The 22,511-nt window shown below is 40.6% G+C and overlaps 1 protein-coding gene across 4 annotated transcripts in view; it reads left to right on the top strand.

The window, feature by feature from the left end:
* The window catches only part of USP12 (ubiquitin specific peptidase 12), a 75,599-nt gene extending 55,082 nt beyond the window's left edge, over positions 1-20,517 (top strand). For 3 of the 4 annotated variants that reach the window (XM_073340493.1, XM_073340484.1, XM_073340508.1), the window contains 5 exons: positions 5,339-5,415; positions 5,707-5,790; positions 11,380-11,577; positions 13,287-13,365; positions 17,745-20,517. In XM_073340493.1, coding sequence (XP_073196594.1) covers positions 5,339-5,415; positions 5,707-5,790; positions 11,380-11,577; positions 13,287-13,365; positions 17,745-17,846 — 540 coding nt within the window. In that variant the 3' untranslated portion in view covers positions 17,847-20,517. The remainder of the gene's footprint in view (positions 1-5,338; positions 5,416-5,706; positions 5,791-11,379; positions 11,578-13,286; positions 13,366-17,744) is intronic. The other variant, XM_073340500.1, reaches the window with a different exon arrangement.
* The last annotated feature ends 1,994 nt before the right edge of the window (positions 20,518-22,511 follow it).

Raw genomic sequence — 22,511 nt, 5'->3', positions numbered from 1 at the left:
CTGCTTGGCGCTATTGGGTCATACGGACACAAGTACTTATCCTGTTGGCAAAACTTTATCTCTGATGTCTGCAAGCCTGGTTGTGGACTGTTTACACTCTGGGCAAACACAGTCTCGACTTGTTAGTCCTGATTCCCAAAAGGGTCTTAACCTCCCGTAGTTGGTGGGAGGACAGAGGAAAAGTATGTGTGGTAGTGCTGTTCAACTCCCCACTTTCAGCAAAGACTATAACCACAGATGCACACGTTTTAGGTTGGGGAACACGCTTGGAGGGACAGGTTGGTTGAGTTGTATGGTCTTCTCAGGAATCTGTGCTTCACATCAATGTGTTGGAGCTAAGAGCAGCTGGACTAGCCTACGAACAATTCTCCCTCGTATCTGTGGCCAGTTAATCTGGGTGTTATTGGATGTGATGGCAGCCTATTGCATCAACAAGCAAGGAGGAGCACACTCCTCAGTTTTGTGTGGATCCGTTGCCCTTGGAACTATAGCATTCCCATGTATATTATCCTGACTGCTGTCCACCTGCCAGGAATCCAAAACATTTTGATAGATTCTATAAGCAGACATTTCTCCACAGAACTTGAATGGGACCAGCATGAACCAACTTTGTGGGAGGTGCTATGGGTGTGGGATCTTGCATCCACAGATCTCTTCATGTCCCATGTAAACAAGTGCCAGGTGATCTGGGAGATGTTTTTCTCATGTAATGGTCAGGAGCCCTGAAATACGCGTTCCCCTCCAAATTACCTTATTATTTTAGGTGTTGAAGAAAATCAGAATGCACAAGGTGCAAGTCACCCTCATAGCATCAGGTTGGGGCCATCATTTCTGGTACCCTATTCTTTTGCAACTGTCCTCCTGACCTCCTCACTGCCGTCCCCCTGGGTATTAACCCAGGGCAAAGGACGGACTTACCAACCCAAATCAGCCATGCTTCACCTGAGGGGATGGTATTTGGTTGGATGTCAGTGTTAGAAAAGGCCTGTTTAGCTGATGTACAAGCTATTCTGAGCAGCAGTAGAAAGGGACTATACTGGGAAATGTTACAAATCAAAATGGAGAAGATTTGCATTTTGTTGTTTTAATAGACAAGGAATTTCCTCCTTTTGAGCAAAGAATCAATGAGTACTGAACTACCTCTTCTACTTAAATCTTCGGGGCTGTCATTTGGGTCTCTCAGGATACACCTGGAGGCCATCTGTGCTTGTCATCCACTAGTAGACACGTAGGCTATACTGGTGACAGCGTGCTGTATATGAGTAGCTACATGCACAAGTAAAGGCAGGCTGCATCCACACTGTAGTGTATAGCTACGTGCGTCAGTGAAAGACTCTCTAGCAAAGGAGAGGTAGCAGGGAGAGTTTCCAGCAGTGTCCCCACTGCCTCCTTGCTTTCCGAGTGTTTCCCTGCGGTGGGGACGAGCTTTGGCAGCTCTCTGTGATGGGGAAAAGCTGTATCAATGAGGAGGCAGCAGGAAACTATACTGCTAAAAATAGCAGTGTAAACATGGGAGCCACTGTTTCAGCGTGTAAAAGGCTGAAAAGTGTGCATACTTTAAGGGTTCAGGGCTGTCTTTATATGCCAAAGTAGTGCAGTACCATCTACATTGCTGTTTATACCCATGCTAGGGAGGTATAGTGTATGTATTCTACATGCCGCCGTGAAGAGTGTGCAGCATAGATGTACACTTACTCTGTATTTTCCCACCCAGTCATTGCCCACTTCCTGAAAGGTGTAATTCTAGACTTCCCTCCGGTGGCAAAATGTGTACCAGCCTGGGACTTGAACCTTGTTTTATCAGCCCTTACTAAGTCACTGTTCAAGCCCCAGGAATCCTGCTCTCTACTACGTATCTCCATGAAGGTAGCATTTTTGGTCACTATCATGTCAGAGTCTAAGAGCTAGGGAGTGCTCATGGCTTATACCTCCTTCCCTCTTCTACTCCCACCCCTCCGCACCTCCCTGATAGAGTTCTCCACTAGGCCAAGGTATCCATAAGACTACATCTGAAATTCATTCCTAAGGTGGTGTCAGATTTTCACATGAACTAAAGTATCCAGCTACCATTTTTAATAGTAAACCTCTTTCTAGCAGGGAAGAGGTGGCATGGCACTTACTAGATGTGTGTAGGGCTCTTACCTTTCACCTGCAAAGGATGAAATTACTTCAAATGTCATAGTCCAGGGATCTCAAACTCAAATCACCATGAGGGCCACATGAGGACATTGGCCCAAGAGCCACATCACTGACACCTTTTCATACAAAGATACAAAAGCCCCCAGCTCTGCGTCCAGCCTCACCTCGCCCCACCCCAGCCCAGCCTCTTCCAACCCCTTCCCCAGAGTCCCCACCCCAACTCCACTGCCCTCCCTGCCCCAATTCCAGCCCCTTCCCCAAATCCCCACCCCAGCCCCGCCTCTTCTCCACCTTCTCTCCTGAGCATGCCTCATCCCTGCTCCTCCCCCCTCCCTCCCGGAAAGCCCCAAGAGCTGCCAAACAACTGTTTGGCAGCAGGAAGTGCGGGGAGGTAGGCAGAGGACTGGGGATGTGGTGCACTCGGAGGTGCAGGGGTGGGGGGTGAGAGGAGCTATGGCGGGCGGCAGGAAATAACTCCGTGGGCTGCATACGTGTTTGAGACCCATGGTCTAGTGTACTGCCTGCCCTCATTCCCCACTGCCTGGTTCCCCCTACCGGGGACTGACGGTAGTGAAGGAACAAAGTTGCTGGTGGTCTGGCAGCCTCCTTTATCCCCTAAATGCAGAGTGCAAGGAGAGTGGTGGCACATGAATATGGATCAGGCAGACAGTGCTAAGGAAAAATCTCCAGTCCTGGGTGTATGGAGCACATGTGCAACCCAGAAGTGCACTACACAAAGGGACAGCACATCTTGAACTGAAGTTACTACATGGTGAGTAACTTATCCTTATGGAAGGTGTACCACCTCAGAGTCATGGACATCTAGGCCAGTATGCCTTGGCCGATCCTATGGGTTTGAAGGAAGAATACATCTGTTAGATAATTCCCTTCACACTCCTTTGTCGCTTCACTATTATTCACATTTGCTTCAGTGTGGATTAGGGTTCTCATCTACATCTCCACATACTTCAAGGTTTCTTGATTCTGCAGGAGATAAGGCAGCCTGATACTATCCCTCCTCTTGTCCCAGCCAGAATACACATAGCATTGGTCATGAGCTTCTTGGGATAGGGAGCACACAAGGATGCCTTCTCCGCACAGCACAAAAACACCTAATGTAATTGGGTTAGCATTTCTTGGTGTTCAGAAGGTTAATTCAAGGAAAATACACCCTCATAAAGTGAGGCACACACAGCAATAGTTGCATACTTGAATCAGCAGTATGACATGAAAAAACCCACTCTGCTTAGGGAGTCTGCCTCTTTTGCAGTTCTGCTTTCAGTAGAGCCGTATTTAATCTGGGTCACCTTAAATGCACAGTGAACTTGCTGATCTGATAAAGTTTCTTCCAGGGGAGTGGTCACTAAAGGCAGAGATATTCCAGCAAATCCTCAAGAAATTGTGTATCTCCATTGTTGACCTGTTGGCAATATATTTCCATGACAAACTCTCTCCTTTTTTTAAATGTATCTGGACATAGAAACACTAGCTAAAGGAATGCTTTACTGTTCCAAGGAATTTTCCTTGGCTCATACATTTCCTCCCTTCCTGGTCATATTAATAATAATATTATTTTGTATTACTGTAGCACTTAAGAGCCCTAGTCATGGAGCAGCACCGCATTGTGCTAGGTGTTGTACAAACACAGAACAAAAAAAACTGTTTTTGCCCCAAAGAGATTACAGTCTAAGTATAAGACAAGAGACAACAGATGAATACAGACACACAGATCTGGGAGTACAAGAAAACAGTGAGACAGTATTGGTCAGCTTGATAGGCAGTTGATTGTCTTAAAGAGCACTAGTCATCCTGTAACTCCTTTAATCCTAATTTCCCCAGACTGGCCAAGGGAAGGTGTTGCCTAGACCTGCTGATGCTTTCCCAAGGGGTATAAATCCCTCTGCCCTCATGCTGAAACCATCTTGGGTCCAGTAATGCCTAGAACCCAAGTGTATTAAATCTCTTGCATTGGTCCACAACAGGGCACTCCTGCAGTGGTAAAGCATCTCCAGGTGCCCTGACCATAAGAACGGCCATACTGAGTCAGACCAAAGGTTCATCTAGCCCAATATCCTGTCTTCCAACAGTGGCCAATGCCTGGTGCTTCAGAGGGAATGAACAGAACAGGTAATCATCAAGTGAGCCATTCCCTATCACTCATTCCCAGCTTCTGGCAGACAGAGGATAGGGTCACCATCCCTGCCAATTCTGGCTAATAGCCATTGATGGACCTATCCTCCATGAATTTATCTAGTTCTTTTTTGAACCCTGTGATAGTCTTGGCCTTCGTAATATCCTCTGGCAAAGAGTTACACAGATTGACTGCACACAACTGTGTGTTGTGTGAAGAAGTACTTCCTTTTGTTTGTCTTAAACCTGCTGCCAATTAATTTCCCTAGTTCCTGTGTTATGAGAAGGAGTAAATAATACTTCCTTATTTACCGTGCTGCACCCACAAAAAAGAGAAAATGAAAGAGGTACAATGAGGTGAAGGTGGCACTTTCCACATGGTACAGGATAGGCTTTTTTTAGAAAGAGAAGAATCAGAATCCCCCCATCTTAGATTTTCTACAGAAGATTTTCCATTGAAGGCCCCTTTACATAAAAGGCTCTGCACTTCAGAATCTTCAGCAGTCTTGCAGCGGTGGTGTACAGTGGAATCTTCTCCTCTTCCTTTCAGATAGCCCCTCACTGGTTCTATGGCAACTGTACTTAGTCCCCTTAGGGTTGTGCAAACTTCCCTTCAAGATTTTCCATTTGGTAGATTTGTGGTTCTGCCTTCTGACATTAGTTCTGGATAGCAATCAGGTTGGCCAAGAAAATTAGAATTCTTGTACTTCCCTTTAGTCCTCCGTATTTGCTATTCCCTAGTGACAAGATGATCTTCAACACTTACCTTAGTTTTTGCCCAAATCCCTGTCTCCCTTTCACCTAACCACGGTACCACTTTCCAAGCTTCTGTCCTGATCCTAAATCAGGAAGGGAAAAGTCTACCACACCTTAGATTTCAAAAGGACTTAAGTATGTACTTAAATTAGGAAGATTGAGGTGAATGCATCCTCTTTTCTTCTCGTTCAAGGATAAGATCTAGTATCCAGCAGTGGAAATTGTCAGTAATGGTGAGGTTAATCACTACAATCAATTTTGGTTATAATTTATTGCAGATTTATTTTAATAATCAGTCTTTTTTTTCCTGCAGATAAGCAGCAAAGATGAAGATTTTTTAGACCTTTCTGTTGATGTAGAGCAAAATACATCAATTACTCACTGCTTAAGGTACATGCACAAACAAATGCTTATACATTTTAGTCTTTCATCTGTCACCATGTTAACTAATAATAAATTGATGAAGATGAAAATGGAGGAAGTAAAGCAAAATATCTCAGGTTAATTTGATAGTCCAAATGTTTATTTTACATGCTTATTGTCCCTGTTTATTTAAAATGAGACATGTAAACATATGATGTAAAACAGTGTGATTTTTGTTTTGTTTAAAAATCAGTACATATTTCAAAATCAAGGAGTAGTTTCTTCTACATCTTGCATTTTCCTTTCTGTTATATTCAGGGGTTTCAGCAATACAGAAACTCTGTGCAGTGAATACAAATATTACTGTGAAGAATGTCGCAGTAAACAGGAAGCACATAAAAGGTATAGTGTACTTAGAGAATATATATTTCCATTTTTGGAACTTGTTAATGATTTTTTTCAAAAGGTGCGAAAATGATGGCATACTGATGACATTATGGGATAGAGATAGTTGCACCCTGAGAAGCTCACCCCTTGCTCCCAGTCACCCCCGCATGACTTGTTTCTGCACCACCATGCATTGCCAAAACTTTCCAAAAGGCAATGTGCCAGATGGTGGTAGATTGTACACTGGGGTATCTGCCCATGGCGCACTGCAGATACACACCTCAGTTATGGGGACCAGTGATATTCTTGCCATATCTTCTAGTTGCTCCCTCAACCAACCAGTGTCACTTCCCTTTTATCAGGGATGAATTTCAACATCAAGCATAACTACTGATAAAGATGAGAGAGAGTGCTAGAGAGACTGCTGTCAAGATTGGTGAGGGGTTTCTGAAAAGTGGGCATGTCAGTTTATCACAAAAATTATGTTTTGATTTTTTTAAAGTGTGGTTTATTAAGTTAGTTCTTTAGAATACAGACCGTGAAAGTGGGGCCTCACAATCCTAAAATTATGAGCTTTCATAGTATTTGTTTCCCCAAAGAAGCTTGATTTGTGTGAACTGACATTTTTCCTTGCAGAGAAAGACCGTTTGTGGCTACCTTGTCTATCTGGTTTTGTGTGTCCTGTATATATTTTGGTTGTCAAAAGATTGCTTTTAAGGATAATTTCTGTGGCTGCAGTCTCAAGAACTACCCTAATTATTTGTGCATGTTTCAGTAGAAATAGAATACTTAAGACAGCAAGATCTTCGGAGAAGTTTGTGTTCAAGATACTATGTGTGACGATCAGTCTTAACTGTATCTGAACACGGTTAAGATAAGAAAAGAGCACTTGTTTAAGTTAAGACAACTGAGAGTTTGGATATTCCTGAAGTGGTCCAATATCTGGCCAAGTTAAGAGTAGATTATGGAGGTCAAATAACTATTTGGTTTCTTGTCTCTCCATAAAGGACACTTGTAATTTTATGGAGATTAGGAAAGCACAATCATGAGGATGCTGAATGGTTTTTAATTTGAAGAAGACTGGGCTCACAAAGTTAAGACTGAATTTTTAATTTTATTTCCTGAATTTGATATGGACTTGGCAAAAATGCTAAACATCTACCCTGATCCGTACTTCTAAAAACTGTTTTAGCCTTAACAATTGTAAGATTATTTATTGGGGTGCAACATACATTTGTCACAGATTCTTTTTCAGGCAGCTACTAAAAATGAAAGTTAGTGAAGCTCACACAGAAACTTTAGCTTTAGTTAATACAGACAACTGTAACTGAAATAATAGAAAAAACATTATACAGAAGTATAAGACCAGTACAATGTGCTTTGTACGTACTTTCAGCTTTATAGAGACCATTGGAAACAAAGATAGAAGGAATAATAAGTGGAGCCCATCAGAAGGGATTCTGATTTAGGCATCTTGAGGACCCAGTGAACCCAAAAATAGGGAACCAGAGCAATGTTCCCTCTAATTTTTTCCATCTATGTGCGGAATGAATTTTATGTGCACCAATATTGAGGTAATGTGCGGATGTGTGCCATCAGTAGAAACAAAAAAACCTAGGTATATATATATATTTTTAAAGTTACCATAGGGGTAGTTACACAAGCCAGGACAGGATAGGCATTCTAGAACTCACTACTCAAAGAATTAAATTTAAGCATAAGAGAGAAATAAAATTATGAAATGCATAGACCAATCAAACAACTAAAATAACAGCACTTTGAAAGAATAAAATTACAGAGATTATATGTGCATTGCAGGAAGTAGCAAGAAGTAACAACAACAACGCAAGTATGTGTTGGGAGGTGAGTGTGAAAGAGACACTGTGTGCGTGTGCGTGCGCTGGCTGTTGGGGAAGTCTATGAGAGACCATGTGCTGTTTCTTTAAGGTACTTATCAGAAAGCTCAGAGCAGCAGCTGCCAACAGCTTTTCTGCTCCTGAAGCCTGTGTCCCCTCCCCAGCTCTGCGGAGATGGAGTACGTGGGGAGGGGGAGAGACAGTGTGTGTGTGTGAGAGAGAGTGAGTGTGCTGGCTACTGGGGCAGTCTGAGAGACCATGCACTGTCTCTTTAAGGCACTCACACCAGAAGGTTCAGACCACAGCGGCTGAGCTCTCCTGCTCTTGAGCCCTGTCCTCTCTCCCCTGCTCTGCGGAGATGGGGTACATGGCAGAGGGGATAGGGGGACACCCTGACATCAGCGTCCCCCTGCCCCGTTGCTCTGCACAGCAAGCAGGAGGATCCCAGGAGCAGCTGGCCAGGGGCTCCAAGGCAGAGGGCAGGAGCAACATGGCTGCAGAGAGGTGGGGAGAGGGGCACCTGAACACATACCGCTATGTGCAGCTCTGCTAATCACGTGCATGGCACTTGGGTTGCTCCTGGGCGGCCACACAAGTGCGCAGCTTAGAACCAGAACCAGAGCCTTTTATATCCCACTTTTTGTATCCTGTTGGATATCTAACCACACCGACCACCTTATGTGACCATAACAAGATTGATACCGGTCTATTATCCATGCGTAGCCTTTTGGGTGTCCCTAGCCAAACCCCTAATTATTAATATTAATTAACTGCATCACACATTTCTTAATCATTCTTATACATAAATACAGTTTAACTGCCTAGTTATTGTATAGCAGCCAGATCGCTAAAGCCTCCCCGCAAACTCCATTCTTACATAACTGCTGTGTGCTGTCCTCTTGTGGATACTTCTGTGTCTTTTCAGAATGAGTGCAGAATTTATGACCTGGGTTATTTCTTGGGCCCAGCAGATTTTAGCCTAATAACCCAATTATGTGTGCTCTCCTACTTGCTTTTACAGCTTTCATAACTTCCATTAAACATGCTTACCAAAGGAATCATAGCCCAAAGATTGTGAAGCCTCCAAGATCAAGTCAGGGTCAACAGTCAACACTTTCCATATCTTTGCCCTGATTAGCTTTTGAGGTTGTTTGAAATTATACAGTTTATTTTTGATCCATGTGCTGCTTTTGAATTCTATGATGGGCTGAATTTTAGGGAGAGCTGAGACCCTTCATGTCTTTGCACAAGAGGAGGAGGCAGGATATTTTTGTTGTACTGAGTTTGTGTTGTACTTTTATGTAGTGGTGTATTAACTGCACTTTTAGATAGTGGTATATTAGTTGCTGTGGTGCTGCTGTAGAATGTTCCACTTGGGGGAGGATATCACTGAGGATGGAAGTTTGGAGATGCTACTTACTATGATGTACATCTTTTGGAGTGTTTTCTGAAACTGTTCATGCCTTTCTTTAATGTAGCTTCATTCTAATGTTCTGATATACATCAGAGACTTAGAGGTGATTCAGACTTTTTCCTTTTTATTTTATTCCAAATTCAAAATGTTCACTGAGTAGGGTTGCAGAAGGCATTAGGTGTTTCTCTGGTACTTTTAATTTATTTTTTTAAGTGCTGGCACAACAGAGATTTAGTATTGTGGTGCACTGGTTCTCAACCAGGGGTACACGTATCCCTGGGGTACACAGTGGTCTTCCAGGGGATACATGAGCTTCTCTAGATATATGCCTAGTTTTACAACAGGCTACTTAAGAAGCACTAGCGAAGTTAGTACAAACTAAAATTTCATACAGACAGTGACTTGTTTATACTGCTCTATATACTATACATTGAAATATAAGTACATTTATATTCCAGTTGATTTATTTTATAATTTGATGGTAAAAATTAGAAAGTAAGCAATTATTCAGTAATAACGTGCTGTGTCACTTTTGTATTTTTGTGTCTAATTTTGTAAGCAAGTAGTTTTTTAATTGAGGTGAAACCTGGGTGTACACAAGACAAATCAGACTGCTGAAAGGGGTACAGTAGTCTGGAAAGGTTGAAAGCCACTGTTGTGGTGCACAAAGGCTGTCTTCCTAAAGTTGTCTCTTTGTAGTCCTGGGTAGCTTTTTGTTTTTTATTGATTTATCTGTATTGCAGTAATGTCAAGAGGCACCAATTGAGGGTCGTGACTCATTGTGCTGGTGCTGTACTAATAAGTAAGGCTATGATTTAGTTATAGGTATTTTTAGTAAAAATCATGGACAGGTCACTGGCAATAAACAAAAATCAATGGTCCAGACTTGTACTATAAATACCCCTGACTAAATCTTAGCTGGGAGGCCGCGGGGCTCAAGCATGGAGTGGGGTGGGGACCCAGGGCCAGCCGCACCAGCTGTCAGGGGCTGCCGATCAGTGCCTGCTCCGGCCGCCCCCAGGGCAGCCCCACCTGCTGCTGTTCTGGCCACCCTGGGACTGCTGCTCAGGTAGTCTCCAGGCCAGTTGCACTGGCCACTGTTCGGGCGGTCCCCGGGACCAGCCCTGGGGCCACTCCAGTAGCAGCCAGTGCAGCTGGCTGCAGAGCTGCTCCAGCAGTGGCCAGTGTGGCTGTCCCTGGGCCACCCACAATGGCCGCTGCAGAAGTCATGGAGGTCACGGAAAGTCATGGAATCTGTGACTTCTGCGACCTCCGTGACAGACACAGAGCCCTACTAATAAGCAATAAAAAGACAATTCCTGCCTTTAAAGAGTTTATAGCATAGGTTATGACAAGATGCAGTGATGGATGAGCTAGACAAATGGATGTTTGTGGGGAGGGAGAGGATGAGGTGAGTTAAGTGAGTAAATTTACTGTACATTAAGCAGAACTGTTAGCTCACCACCAGGCTTTCTGTGGTCAGCTGATAAAGTTTTGTAGTCACTGCAAATTATTTGAGATTCTGTCCTGAATGGCTCAAACAGGGTAAGGGGGTTATTGAACACATTGGTGAATCTAGGATTGTATTTTCCATCTGCTGCTGCCTTGTTTTTTGTCCTCCAAAGTAACAGGCAGATCATGCTATCATGGCACTCTCTGGAGTACGGTGTTGACTTGTTTGGGTGGGGTTACATCAGTTAAATAGCAGTATATTGACATTTGTGTCCCTTGCAGACATAAAACTAATTTTTACATATATATATTTTGAAAAATAAGCCACATATTTTAAAATGAAAACATTTAGCTTGACTCCCTCTACCTTGAGGATAACTCTGTATTCCAGTTGGATTCCACAGTAGTTCTAAAACAAATTGGTCTGTGCATAGAAGTATCAGGAAAGAGTTGGGTTTTGCTTTTAGGGACCTAAACAAGAAGGATGAGGGAAAGTGTATTTAGATTCACTTCTGTGCTGCATGTCCCTTTTACTTATGTGCCTTATGCCCCAAACAACATAAGCTTTTATTTAACATGTTTTTCAAACACACATTTGCAGTTCTCTTTTAGGGTTAATCTCCATGTGTAACTTACTGCAGTTGTTCATAACTTGTTTTATTGTTTAGGTGTTGCAGCATTAAGACATGCTGAAGAAAAGATGACTGATCATGTGGTTTTAATAGAGAAAATTCAGGAAACTGACAAGCTGAGCATCTTTAATACTTGAGTGTATTTTAATAGTATTCAAAAGACTGTTTTTTTCATTTCTGACAATGTCAACCTAAAATTTTGAAATCTTGGAATCTGAGATATGATATATATTTCATTTTATCATTTCAGGATGAAAGTAAAAAAACTGCCTATGATTCTAGCTCTCCATCTGAAGAGATTTAAATACATGGATCAGCTACATCGATATACAAAACTCTCTTATAGAGTAGTGTTTCCTTTAGAACTTAGACTTTTTAACACTTCGGGAGATGCCACCAATCCTGACAGAATGTACGACCTTGTTGCTGTAGTAGTTCACTGTGGGAGGTAATAAGAAGTTTGTCACATTGGGGTTCTTGTATGACATTATTAACATTGTGACAGAAATCCAGTATCACTTAATTTAAGTAATCTCTAAAGTGATTTAAGAAAGTATGTAGCACAGAAGGAAACATTGCAGAATGTATTTGACCTTGTTAAGTAAGTTCTTCAACAAAAGATACCTTCAGATTTTAACAGAATTTTTCCTAGAACAGTTTTGTACAATTTTTTTAAATAGGCTGATTTGATCTCTTCTCCCGGCTTTCAAGTTCAAAGTATTATGTTAGTGGATGGATGTTTAAGAAGTATATTCTATTCTTAAAGTTTGTGCACTTGTGTTCTAATTTTACTTTTCAAGCACAGGAGCCCCAAATGGAACACCGATCACAAATCTACCATAAGATTGCCTCCTATGGTTGGAGGTTGGGGTGCCATTATTCAGTAAAGGCAATGCTGCTCCTGCTTTATTAATCTGCTTAATTGGTTAATGGGACCTGCCAGTTTTTAGCTGGCTCTGAGGGAGTGTGCTGTTTTGTTGATAGAATAATGTAACAAAATCCTGGGTGGACCTTTTTGTCTGCAAACATCAACTCAGTGACCTCTAGATGTCCCCTTCCTCAGACCTTTCATCTCATAAGTCAGTGTGATTTACAGATGATTTGCAATAGACAAATGAGAAAGGAGACTGTTAGAGTATTCATAGTTCAAATTCAGTTCCAAGCCTGACTGTTTGAGATGCAAGACATTTTTTCAGAGTAACAACCGTGTTAGTCTGTATTCGCAAAAAGAAAAGGAGTACTTGTGGCACCTTAGAGACATGTTTTAACATCTTCTGCTGTGTCTGCTCAGAAGGTAAAGAATGTTTTTGTCTCTGCCTTAATCTACAAGGTATTGCACAGTGGAACTGTTGTAGGTGGCCTGCATTGTATTGATTGGTCAAGTTGTTCCTATGAGGAGTTTTCATATTGCTTTGTGGATAAAATTACTCATCTTAACCAACTCTGTCTACTTTCAAAGCAATTTCTTATGAGAACAGGCATACGCAATTGTCTCTGCTTGAGTTTGTGTGCCTCATTGAGGTCCTGGCTGTGCTAGCGTGCTTCAGGTTACACATTTTGAGTTGAACCTCTGTCCATCCTGGCTGGTCAAGTCCATGACCTTCTGTTGCCTCACATAAAATTTGGGACAGCATTATAGATAAGAGACAGATCAATAATACTGATGGAACGACTCTTCCAAGTTCCCCTATTGTCATGGGTTTTGAATATTCTTCAAAGTTATGTTTTTGGTATGAAACTTCTTGGTATTGGTCTCACCCAGAATCCAATCTGGTGTGGAAAGTTTGATCACCCCCCCACGCCCATTCAACCGCCACCCCCCTTTTTTTAAAATAAAAAATGTTCTATATTTTTTTTCCCTAGTTCTGTCAATAAAGCCTTAGCATGAAAGTCTCTCATTTATGTTGTCATAGCTTGTCCTACTTATTCCTTATTTAAGCCTCTGTTTAGTATAATATTTGGCGTCATGATGACTAATGTCTTGTTTTCATGTAAATGTCCTTGGTAACATAAAGGGGAATGAATATACAAATAGAAATACAAATAATCAGCTTAATTTTTACTAAATGTTTTTTCTTGTGGAAAAAAGCAGCTCTTTAATAAAATAGACATTCATAATGTTAATGTTCTATGTTTTGTTTTGTTTTTTTAATACAGTGGCCCTAATCGAGGACATTATATTGCAATAGTGAAGAGTCATGATTTTTGGTTGCTCTTTGATGATGATATTGTAGAGGTAAGTGTTGCTGTAACCCTGGTGTTTTTACTCCTTTTAAACAAAAGTCTCCCCCTGCCCCCGCCATCCCAACACCCCATTTATGATCACTTAAAGATTAAAAGGAATAGTGTGCTGATACTTTGAAGAAATATCTTCAGCTACATTTCCTTTCTTTCCTAAACTAGATAGATTCAATCCTTGTTCTTTGAGTACAGTCATGTTTAGATATTTATTGGAGGAAGATAAAGTAGAGCTGTTTGTTCAAAATGTATATCTTTTTGGATCACTTTCCAGAGGCATTGCTTTTTACCAAAAGAAGAAAAATCTGTGCTAGGGAGACTAATAGTCATAGCTTAGATAGAGGTAACTCTGCCCGAAGGAATTGCTAAGTTTTTATGGCTATCCTCCATGGCAGTCTTCTTTGCAATGTCAACCTTATGGGTAGATTAGAGTCTTTCAGAGAAGTACCTGAGACTCTGCAACTCTGAATCAAGCATGATGATTAATGGCAGATCTCTTTTGCTGCTTTTGCCACCTGTGACCTTCACCTTTTCCTGGCAGGGAGGGAAAACTCTCTAAAACAAAACCACTCTTCCCATATGAGAGATGCCAGGGCCAAAGTGGAGGTCACATAACATTGGAAAATATGGTCATATATCCCTCTGTAGTGAGTCTGCTTAACTAAACCTTTGATGAGGCCAGGTGGGACAGCCAATCCTTCTTTTATTTGTTTTCCTTCTCTCCCATCACCCCTTGATCTAAACTCCATTACCCTGGTTGTTAGTGCCAGGTAGTAGTAGGGCCTGCTTGTCCAAGTTTTCTTTAAGGAGACTAAGATTCCACACTGTCTTCTCTAATCCCTACCTTGACTTATGATAGAGATCATATAACTTTCTTCATTGGAGGCTTTTGGGAGATGGTTCTTTGAAGGATGCTGCTTTCCCCTTTCCCAAGCCCTGTGTGGAACCAGCTTGTGAAGCTTTTGGGACCATCTCTCTCTGTACTGTTATGTCACCAAAGGGCTCTCTGTAGTTCATATAAAGAAAGAGAAACTCCTGTACCAGAGCATAATTTTTTTGCCACAAGATTTTAATACACTGTGTAAGTGGAGTCTTCAGTCTTGGATTTACTGTGGAGTGATTCTTAGAATCAAAAGGCTCATAGGAAGAGATGTTAAGTCGTAAGTGAATCCTTCTGTTTCCTTTTCCATAAGGAAAGCGAAGGAAATTGAATCACGGAAGAATCCAGATTCTGACACTGCACTCTCAAAAGCGATGCAACCTCCAGTGCAATGCACTGATTCTGCTAGGAAGCACTTTGACAGTATTCTTCTTGTCAGTGAAGAAGTAAACCCTTCAATGGCTAGCATAATGTTCCAGAAATAGTAGTATGACAGGAAACTGGAGTCCAACTTGAGATGCAGCGAGGACTTGAAAACCATGTGCGTGTCATCAGCTGACTCTGCCATATTCTTGTAGTCTTAAGTGCTTGGGCATTTGTTTTCAAACCCTCAGCTGCTGAAGTATCAGTGTGTTCCAGGCAGATGATAAAGGCCTGCATGAATCTTTGCTTGTTTTCCTACTTTTTTTACAATTTCTTTTTGGATAAGGTCATCCTGCTTTTCTCTTCTGGTCATTAATGTCACTGGTGGATCCTGTGGCAAAAGACATGGCAGGTAGAGAGGTAGATAAAATGGATGCTTACTACTGCTTTCTTTAAGGGCAAGAAACTTTTTGGACAAGCATTACTCCAAGCCCTTTAGGGATGCCGGAGTTGACATACTGGATCAGAGCCATGGTCCAACTAGTCCAGTACCCTGTTCTTGACTGTGGCCATTACCAGATGCTTCAGAGAAAGGTGCAAGAAATCCCACAGTAGAAAGATATAGAGTCACTTGCCCCTCAGGAAGGTTTAATCCTAATCCCTAATAGCTGGAGATTGGTTTAATGTTGAAGTATTAGGTTTTATTTCCTTTCCAATAATCTTTTCGTTAGTGTTAACTCCAGTAATTCTGGATATTATTGTTATCCATATAAACTCTTTAAATCCTGCTAAATCCTTGGCCTCAATAACATCCTATGTAAATGAGTTCCACAGTCGAATTAAATGGGTGGAAAAAGTCTTTTCTGTCATCAGTTTTGACTTTGCCACCTTTTAGTTTCATTGGATAGTCCCTTATTCTTGCATTGTGAGGCAGAGACAACAGAAGCTCCTAATGTCCGTTCTCTATTCTGTTCATACAACAAAAATGATTAAGGATACGAATCTGCTTCTGTGTGAGGAGAGATTAAAAAGACTGGAACATTTCAGCTTGGAAAAGAGACTACTAAAAGGGGAATGTGATAAAAATCTATAAAATTTGTGAATGGTGTGGAGAAAGTGAATAAGGAAGTGTTATTTACTCCTTCACATAGCACAAGCGCCAGGAGTCATCCAGTGAAATTATTAGACAGCAGGTTTAAATGACAAAAGGAAGTACTTTTTCACACAACCTGTGGTACTTGTTCCCAGAGGATGTTGTGAAGGCCAAAACTATTATGGGGTTCAAAAAAGAATTAGATATGTTCATGGAGATAGGTCCATCAATGGCTATTAGCCAGGATGGGCAGGGATGGTGTCGCTAGCCTCTGATTGCCAGAAGCTGGGAGTGGATGGCCGGGGATGGATCACTTCATGATTGCCTGTTCTGTTCATTCCCTCTGAAGCAATTGGCACTGGCCACTATTGGAAGACAGGATATTGGGCTAGGTGGACCATCGGTCTGACCCAGTATGGCCATTCTTATGTTTTGTATGCTTCTATCACGTCTCCTCTTATTTTGTCTCCTTTCTTTTCTAAGGTAAACTGTCCCAGTCTTTTGTCTCTTATAGGAGTTTTCTTGTGCACCTAAATAATTCTTGTCAGCCTTCTGAACTCCCTCTAATTTTACAATATCCTTTTTTTGAGATGGTATAACTTGTATTGCATATAGTATTTCATATGAGGCCATTGTGTTGATTTATATAGTTTTATGACTTCATTATTCTCCTTATGCACCCTATCATCTTGATTGCTTTTTTTTTTAACCATAGCTACACTCAATAGAGGTCTTAATTGAACTGCCCACAGTGATGCCCCAGTCACTTCCTTGAGTTCATAGAGTTCATTTAGAACCTATAAGGTGTATTAGTAGTACATATTTTTCTCTACAATGTGCAAGAACTGCATAATGAAAAAGAACGTTTTGCCTGAGATACCAAGAGGTTAGTCTTCCCTTTCAGTTGCCAGAACCAATCAGGCTACTGAAGACTTCTTCCTGGGGGGGCTCAAAGATGATTGATGAGTGGTGTCAGTTGTCCTGACAGGATAGTCAGTGGATTTTAAGATACTGCAACAGAGTTAAAGGTTCACTCTCCCACTAGTAAAGTGGATGGTGCTAGGACAGGCCTTGCAACCTCTCAAACATCAGTGTATCTCACTAGAACCGGAGCGAGAATGCTTTTCAGGAATTTACTAGAGTTTGCATTCCCAAAGAAGGCTGGCTGATACTAGATCTTAAGTAGCTGTATTTGGTGCTTCAAGATGGAAATGATCCAATTAGTCATCACATCAGTGGAGGCAAAAGATTAGATTAAATCTAATTGATCTGAGGGAAAAGAGTGCTTATTTCCACAATCCTGCTGTATGAAATATATCTGTGGCTTGTTCTGAATCAAGAGTTCTTTTATTGCCTTTAATTTGGCTTCAATTTCTGTTGTGTTCCCCAAAATCATCATGATGGTGGTAGCATCTGGCAGCTCTTTGCATCCTGCTCTATATCACAAACTAGAGGCTCTTCTTGCAATTTAAGTGTCTATCGTCCTAGTAGCTCATAATTTTTTAAAGAGCCAGGTGCCCTTTTCTCCTCTTAATGCTCATCCCCCATCTCTGTCTAAGTTGGTCTACTTTATTACATTCTGATTAGTCCAACTTATAAGTTCAGTGCTGATTGTAAGTTCTTATATGTGCATAGCCCATGGTGAGTTTTGGCCCCTCATCAGAAAAGATCTTTATATCCTTTATATCCTCTCGTCAGGAAAGATCTTTACCATTATAAATCACCTTTCTGTGTGAGGAACCTATCAGATGATGATTAAGTTGTATTCATGTTTAGTCCATTTGTTAGTATTAGATGTTCAAGTTACTTAAATTAGACAGAAGATGGGCTGCTGTGGAGGAAAGAAGATTTGGAAGTAAAAAAAAAAACCCTAAAAGCCTTATAACCCTTCTATAACGTAGGTTATCCCGAGAAAGGTAATTAGCAGATGAGACCAGAATATTTTGTCATTGTTTCACAAAGTATAATTTAATAGAATATACATTTGTCATTGTAGATTTTTTTCCCTTTACAATTAATGTTTGTATTTTGTTTTCTGTAGAAAATAGATGCACAAGCTATTGAAGAATTCTATGGGTTGACATCAGACATTTCAAAGAACTCTGAGTCTGGTTACATTCTCTTCTATCAGTCTCGGGATTGAATAGGAACTGTGGTGAAGAGAGATTTTATGCCTCGTTTCTTCTCTGGCTATGATGGAATGGAGCAAGCACTGATTTAAAAAATGGAATGCAGGGAGCTCCAGGGACAGTAGCGCAGTTTGCACACAATAAAGGAAAGTTTGGATTTTTTTTTTTTTAACCCTTCATATCAAGTTCATTTTATTTACTCAGGTATCATGCTGACTACACAATTCTTCTACAACTGCAAAGAGAAAAGAGAGATACCCGCCACTCTTGTAGGAACAACCTTCCAACAGTGAACACATTTTCTCTTTTTAAAGTCCTGAGTCAGGGCCCCTTAAAATCAATGGAAAGACTCCCATTGACTTCACTGGGGTTTGGTTCAAGGCTAATTGCAACAATCTGGCAGTGCAGTAGAAGCAATATAAATCTGGTATTTTATACTGATTTTTTTATTTGAAAAGACAGAGAATTCTTTGTGCAGTAATTTGCCTGTGTTCAATTATGAAAGAATATGGTGGACAGGTTTTTTCGGGTTTTTTTTTCCCCTGGGTTCTTTAATATATAAATAACAAATATACTTGGGACAACACAGTTGCCTTCTTGACCGTAATAGATTAACAGAAAATATAAACTAGTGTCAAGGAGGCCAAGTATGTTTTGCTTCTCTGAAGAAGCTGACATTATAGTAATATATACCTATGCTGTCGGGAACAATCAGTAAAAATTATGGCTTTTAATCTCCCTATGGAGAAAGATGGGGAGGTCAATAATAGTTTATTTTTATTTATGAATTACTATAACTACTAGGGTCCTATGTATTGTCTTTGAGCATAACAAATCTTGAACATAATTTTATATATATATTTGAATTAGATTTACTTGTTCCATTTAAATGGGTTTTTTTAGGAAAGACAGATTCTAAATAAAATGCATAAAATGTCTTTTACCCCTTCTGTTTTACCACTTTTGTATTCTCTCTTTCAGGAGGAACTGGTATCTGGCTCAATGTCTTTCATATTTTAATTTAATAATTAAACAATGAATCTGTTTTTACTCTGATGAAAAAGCCAAGCCGTAAAATGTTTCCTGTAGCTGTCTGAATGATGATTGTAAGAATGCTTACTATAGTGAAATGCTGGTGGTGTACTCTAATCCTTACTGTTCTTTATTCATTAAGGGTTCATACTCTAAATAATTTGTTAGAAAAACCTGGATCAAAATAAGCAGTTTTCAGAATATCATTCCCTTCTCAGAAAATTGATCCATTCAGACTCCCAAGAGCCGGGTGACTTTCAAAAAACTCTCTAAATATGAAATGAAGTTGATAATAAATGAAATAATCTAGGAATGTAAAAGGAGTTCAGTGTTTTGAGATTTTTTTCAAGTCATATGAGGTGAATTTTCTGAAATTAAAGTTTACCTTGCTTTGGGTTTATGAAACAGCATTAAGATTTAAATAATAGCACCACCAAGTAATAGATGTAATAAGAAATATGTGAAATGTTTTGATTTGATACTTTTCCATGCATTAGTTTGTTGTCTGACAGTGGCTGAATGTAATTTCTGGAAAATGATGGAATACATATTTCAGATTCTGGCTATCAGGTCTTGGATGTCCTTGTCATCCCATTTCAGATAGTGATTTTTACTTTATTGTAATTTTCTAAGGTTATTTTATTGATACTGTTGAAACCTTTAAAAAGAATGTCTCCTGTCTGCTGCTATAACTAATATATTTACTTACCTGTATTTTTATCTCAGGAAAAGACTTCAAGATTTGTTCAACTGAATGAATAGGTGAACAGGGTCACTAAGTAAATTGGGCTATTTAACATATATGAAAGAAAATTCTTGTCATATTATAACAGATTGCTTTTATAAATGCAAGGTTTCTGAAACCTTGGTTTGGCTAAAATTCTTTTGTATAAATTATGTAGCTTGGCTAAACTACCAGCATTGCAAAGAAAAGCATCACAAATATTTTGGGAGAGACATAAAAAATATAATGGATTAGATATTTTTAAGGGCTTATACCAAATTATTTTAGAACCTAAATTTTCCAGGTTTCAGTGGGAAAAGAGTGAGGGGTGAATCAGTTGGACCATAATACATGCCAGAAAGATGAAGTCCCTTGCATTAAATGTACAGCTTTGTAAAACCATTGTCGCATTAGTTTTTGTTAACTGATAAAAGTTTGCTCAGTCATTTTACAGTTTTTAAAAATGTATGTAGTTAAAAGCCAAGCTGAGTTGCTAAACATATTTTATACAGTAACAAAATTTAAAGCATTTTTGTTTCACTGGTAGCCACAGGATATTTTGCTTTACTCCTGCAACATATTTTTATAAAATGGTGATTTATTTTGGATAGGGTTTTTTGAGATAGTGGTTCCAAATGATGCATTTAATTTCACTTCTAGTGCAACTGAAAAATATAAGTAAATTCTTGGTAAAATTGATACCAGAAACTACAGGCAGAGGAAATACAAAATGTAACTGACCAATATAAAAAGCATTAGAGGATTATCTCTTGATTGTAATTGCAATGGGGAGTGTGAGAAGAATCTTCACTTGTAAATGATGGAAATGATTTCTGTGTAACTATGTAAATGTTAATTGGGATGACAGGTCCCCTATTTTGTATATTGGAGCAAAAACGTCTATTAAATAATAAAATATGTTCTCTGAAGGTAAGTACTGTATTCTTTGTATATCCCTACTGTTGAGTCACATGGCCTCTGGTGCTTTTGTAATGTTCTCAAAACTTGTAAAAATGTCTAGAATTTCCTGCTTTAAGTGACAGGTCCTACTTGCCTTTCAGACCTGCGCACGGCTGCCAGATATGCAAGCAGGTATGTGTATGTAATGAAGTTGTGTGTGTGCTTGTGTGTATTGAGAGTGTATGTGTATTTGTCAAAAAAAAAGAAAAGGGGGGGAAAGAAGAGAGAGAAAAAAATATTACTGCTTGGTGTCAGTCGTCCTTTTATCCCATAAGGGGTGCTGTACCCTCCTTGACCTTGAAATAAAACTTTCAAGCTTCAGGGTTTAAAATAGCACCTCAAGCCCACCAATAAAAAAGGATGCCAAATATGTTACCCACAAATTTGTCTAATTTAACCAAAGGATAACAAGGTTTTGGCCTGCCCTAAAGGAATTGCCAGGGTGTTACGCACGGACTTGTCTCTTAACCACAGAGGACTCCCCAGAGCAAGTTAGTCTTGCTAACCCCTGAAAGGACACGGATACAGCCTTCGGCTCAAGGATAGATGCACAAGCAGTAATTCTTAGAAAACAAAAGAATTATTTATTTTAAAAAAGTGGTTACATTGTATTTAATAAAGCACAAAAGAATACATAAAACATAGTAAAATGCCGTAGAATTACATTTAAAGAATCCTATAGTTAAAGTGGCACAACAAAATAAGACAGACCGCATAAGATAATTAATACATACAGGAAATGCAGTAGTTTCAATATAATATGCATATAAAGAGCCCATATACACAAAGACTTTTAGTCTGTGCGACAATCTAACCCCATACTTAATACATCGTGGCATAGGCTGTGTCTATATACACATACGAGAAACCATCATCATTTTCACTGACTAATATAAAACATTTACTTTAACACTAACATTAACACTTAAAACTAAACATTTAACATCCTGTAAGCATTGGCCAAGCAGTTGTAGAACGGATAGGGGAGATTTCACTCAAGATGCAAGCATCCAGCTTTATTTACAGAGAGACCCATACATTCTTAAATAGGTAGAAAAGAAGATCAGACTTACACTTCTGTTCGAATTCCCTCTGTACCATCTAATTTGGTCCTTCTGATCTCTGGAGTGTTGCTTGCACAGCTGCGGTCTCTTTGAGCTGCAGATGTAGTGGCCATTGCTGCTGGCAAGGTAGCTGAGGTGTCTCACTACTCCTGTTCTTCTAGAAACACCCAAAACCCACTATAGTCTCAGCCTGATAAACTAGTTGCTCTCTCAAGGTCAGCTCCTCTCAGCCAATCTGCTTCTAGCTTTCTAGCTCCTCCCCTGATGTCATACCTGTTTTTAGACGGATGCCATCTTGGGTAAAAGCTCCACCCTGCACCCCAACCCCCTGCCCCAGGCTCAGTCCGGAGCCCCCTCCCACACCAAACCCCTTGGCCCCAGCCCAGAGCTCAGACCCTCTCCCGTATCCCAACCTCCTGCCTGGTGAAAGTGAGTGAGGGTGGGGGAGAATGAGTGACGGAGGGATAGAGTGAGTGGGGCGGGGCCTCGGAGAACGGGCAGGGGCGGGGCAAGGGTGTTTGTGTGATTAGAGCAGGGATCGGCAACCTTTGGCATGCGGCCCATCAGGGAAATCCGCTGGCAGGCCGGGACGGTTTGTTTACCTGCAGTGTCCACAGGTTCGGCCGATCGCAGCTCCTACTGGCTGCGGTTTGCTGTTCCAGGCCAATGGGGGCTGCGGGAAGCGGCATGGGCCAAGGTATGTGCTGCCCGACCCTGCGGATGCTGCAGGTAAACAAACCGTCCCGGCCTGCCAGCGGATTTCCCTGACGGGCTGGGTGCCAAAGGATGCCAATCCCTGGATTAGACAGTTGGCAACCCTAGTACACCACTATTTACCACTCTCCATTCTGAATACTGACCATTTATTCCTACCCTTTGTTTCCGAACTTTTAACAAGT

The sequence above is a fragment of the Lepidochelys kempii genome, chromosome 1 (assembly GCF_965140265.1).
Source record: "Lepidochelys kempii isolate rLepKem1 chromosome 1, rLepKem1.hap2, whole genome shotgun sequence".
Lineage (NCBI taxonomy): Eukaryota > Metazoa > Chordata > Testudines > Cheloniidae > Lepidochelys > Lepidochelys kempii.
This window is presented reverse-complemented; position numbering and strand designations above follow the sequence as displayed.